We start from the raw sequence: 2500 nt of genomic DNA, 5'->3' as shown, positions 1-2500 counted from the left end.
GGTATTGTTGAGGTGTATTGTGCTCGCGCTGCTGGTCTCCGGCAGAGCTGGAGTTTGTCTCGTATCAAAGCTCTTCAACTACAGTGAAATACTCGTGTGATAAACATGTAATCTCTCCACAGCCGACCAAGCAATCCAAGACTAGGAAGCTGCGCGGGCACGTCAGCCACGGGCACGGGCGCATCGGTCAGTGGCGCTCGTGAGACACAGTGATGATGTTTTGCGCGGGTTAATGTGGCATTAATCTGTGTGTGTGTGTGTGTGCAGGCAAACACCGAAAGCATCCCGGAGGTCGCGGTAACGCCGGTGGAATGCATCATCACAGGATCAACTTCGACAAATAGTGAGTAAAGACCATCAACATCAGTCACGTGTCCGGCACGAGCCGTGAACGCGCTTATCGCCGACTCTGAAGCGTGTGTAGTGTTTATTAGTGTTTATTAGTGTGTGTAGTGTTCATACAGTTCATTCAGTCTGAATCAATCCCTCGTTCACTGCTGAAACTAATATCAGGAGTGTGTGTGTGTGTTCTCCAGGCTAATATCAGGAGTGTGTGTGTGTGTTCTCCAGGCTAATATCAGGAGTGTGTGTGTTTGTTCTCCAGGCTAATATCAGGAGTGTGTGTGTGTGTTCTCCAGGCTAATATCAGGAGTGTGTGTGTGTTCTCCAGGCTAATATCAGGAGTGTGTGTGTGTGTTCTCCAGGCTAATATCAGGAGTGTGTGTGTGTGTTCTCCAGGCTAATATCAGGAGTGTGTGTGTGTTCTCCAGGCTAATATCAGGAGTGTGTGTGTGTGTTCTCCAGGCTAATATCAGGAGTGTGTGTGTGTTCTCCAGGCTAATATCAGGAGTGTGTGTGTGTGTTCTCCAGGCTAATATCAGGAGTGTGTGTGTGTGTTCTCCAGGCTAATATCAGGAGTGTGTGTGTGTGTTCTCCAGGCTAATATCAGGAGTGTGTGTGTTCTCCAGGCTAATATCAGGAGTGTGTGTGTGTGTGTGTTCTCCAGGCTAATATCAGGAGTGTGTGTGTGTGTTCTCCAGGCTAATATCAGGAGTGTGTGTGTGTTCTCCAGGCTAATATCAGGAGTGTGTGTGTTCTCCAGGCTAATATCAGGAGTGTGTGTGTGTGTTCTCCAGGCTAATATCAGGAGTGTGTGTGTGTGTTCTCCAGGCTAATATCAGGAGTGTGTGTGTGTGTTCTCCAGGCTAATATCAGGAGTGTGTGTGTGTGTTCTCCAGGCTAATATCAGGAGTGTGTGTGTGTTCTCCAGGCTAATATCAGGAGTGTGTGTGTGTGTTCTCCAGGCTAATATCAGGAGTGTGTGTGTGTTCTCCAGGCTAATATCAGGAGTGTGTGTGTGTGTTCTCCAGGCTAATATCAGGAGTGTGTGTGTGTTCTCCAGGCTAATATCAGGAGTGTGTGTGTGTGTTCTCCAGGCTAATATCAGGAGTGTGTGTGTGTGTTCTCCAGGCTAATATCAGGAGTGTGTGTGTGTGTTCTCCAGGCTAATATCAGGAGTGTGTGTGTTCTCCAGGCTAATATCAGGAGTGTGTGTGTGTGTGTTCTCCAGGCTAATATCAGGAGTGTGTGTGTGTGTTCTCCAGGCTAATATCAGGAGTGTGTGTGTGTTCTCCAGGCTAATATCAGGAGTGAGTGTTCTCCAGGCTAATATCAGGAGTGTGTGTGTGTTCTCCAGGCTAATATCAGGAGTGTGTGTTCTCCAGGCCTAGTGAACACATTCAGTCAGCAGAGGCTTTTATCCAAAACACTTACAAATGAGGAACACAACGAGCTTTTCATCCTAAACGAGGCGATAAACAGTGTGTGTAACGCAGTCAGATACACTGTTTTCTAGTTATATGCTGTCAGTGACTAGAAAAGGGTTTATATGACTTTACAATGTTCAGTCAGCTGTAGTTTAGTGCTTTATACAATACTGATCGTTTCGAAGCAGCTTCAGCAAATAAACAGGAAACTAGCCGTCAGTGATGCAAACTTCATCAAACATGAGACATATTCAGATATCAGCAGCTGAACCGTGTCATTGCACAGAGAGTTCAGTGTTGATGATTGGACTTCACATTATCTGTATCATAGCCATCCATAATCACAGTAAGATTTGTACTAGTCACATTTTATGTTTATTAATTGTAGTTATCAATGATAACACCTTCAGCTTTAAATTCTGTTAATTTTATCATGAAATACAGTAAATTTGGTTTAGTCTGAACCCTAACACACAATCAATTTTCCTTCATTAGTAATATCAGAATTTTTAATTATGACATAGAACACCGTTTATAGGAAGCATTAGGAGAAACTATACTTGTATTATCAGTAGTGGTGGGCAGATCGAGGCTTCGTGAAGCAATGAAACCGTTGAAGGAGATTCTTATGAAAAATATTAATTTCTCTTCTTTGGAAGGACTTAGCCTATTTCTCCAGTCTTTGAAAAATCCTCTCACAAAAACCCACGAGGTCAAGATGAGTTGACTTCACT

General features: G+C 44.2%; 1 protein-coding gene across 1 annotated transcript in view; it reads left to right on the top strand.

Moving 5' to 3' along the window:
* Positions 1 to 2500, top strand: part of LOC143756248 (large ribosomal subunit protein uL15) — a 9174-nt gene that overhangs the window by 233 nt on the left and 6441 nt on the right. The window contains exons 2-3 of the mRNA XM_077247171.1: positions 123 to 186; positions 268 to 343. Coding sequence (XP_077103286.1) covers positions 123 to 186; positions 268 to 343 — 140 coding nt within the window. The remainder of the gene's footprint in view (positions 1 to 122; positions 187 to 267; positions 344 to 2500) is intronic.

Source organism: Siphateles boraxobius, unplaced genomic scaffold (assembly GCF_051911475.1).
Source record: "Siphateles boraxobius isolate OS27281-9 unplaced genomic scaffold, OSU_SipBor_1 107, whole genome shotgun sequence".
Lineage (NCBI taxonomy): Eukaryota > Metazoa > Chordata > Actinopteri > Cypriniformes > Leuciscidae > Siphateles > Siphateles boraxobius.
This window is presented reverse-complemented; position numbering and strand designations above follow the sequence as displayed.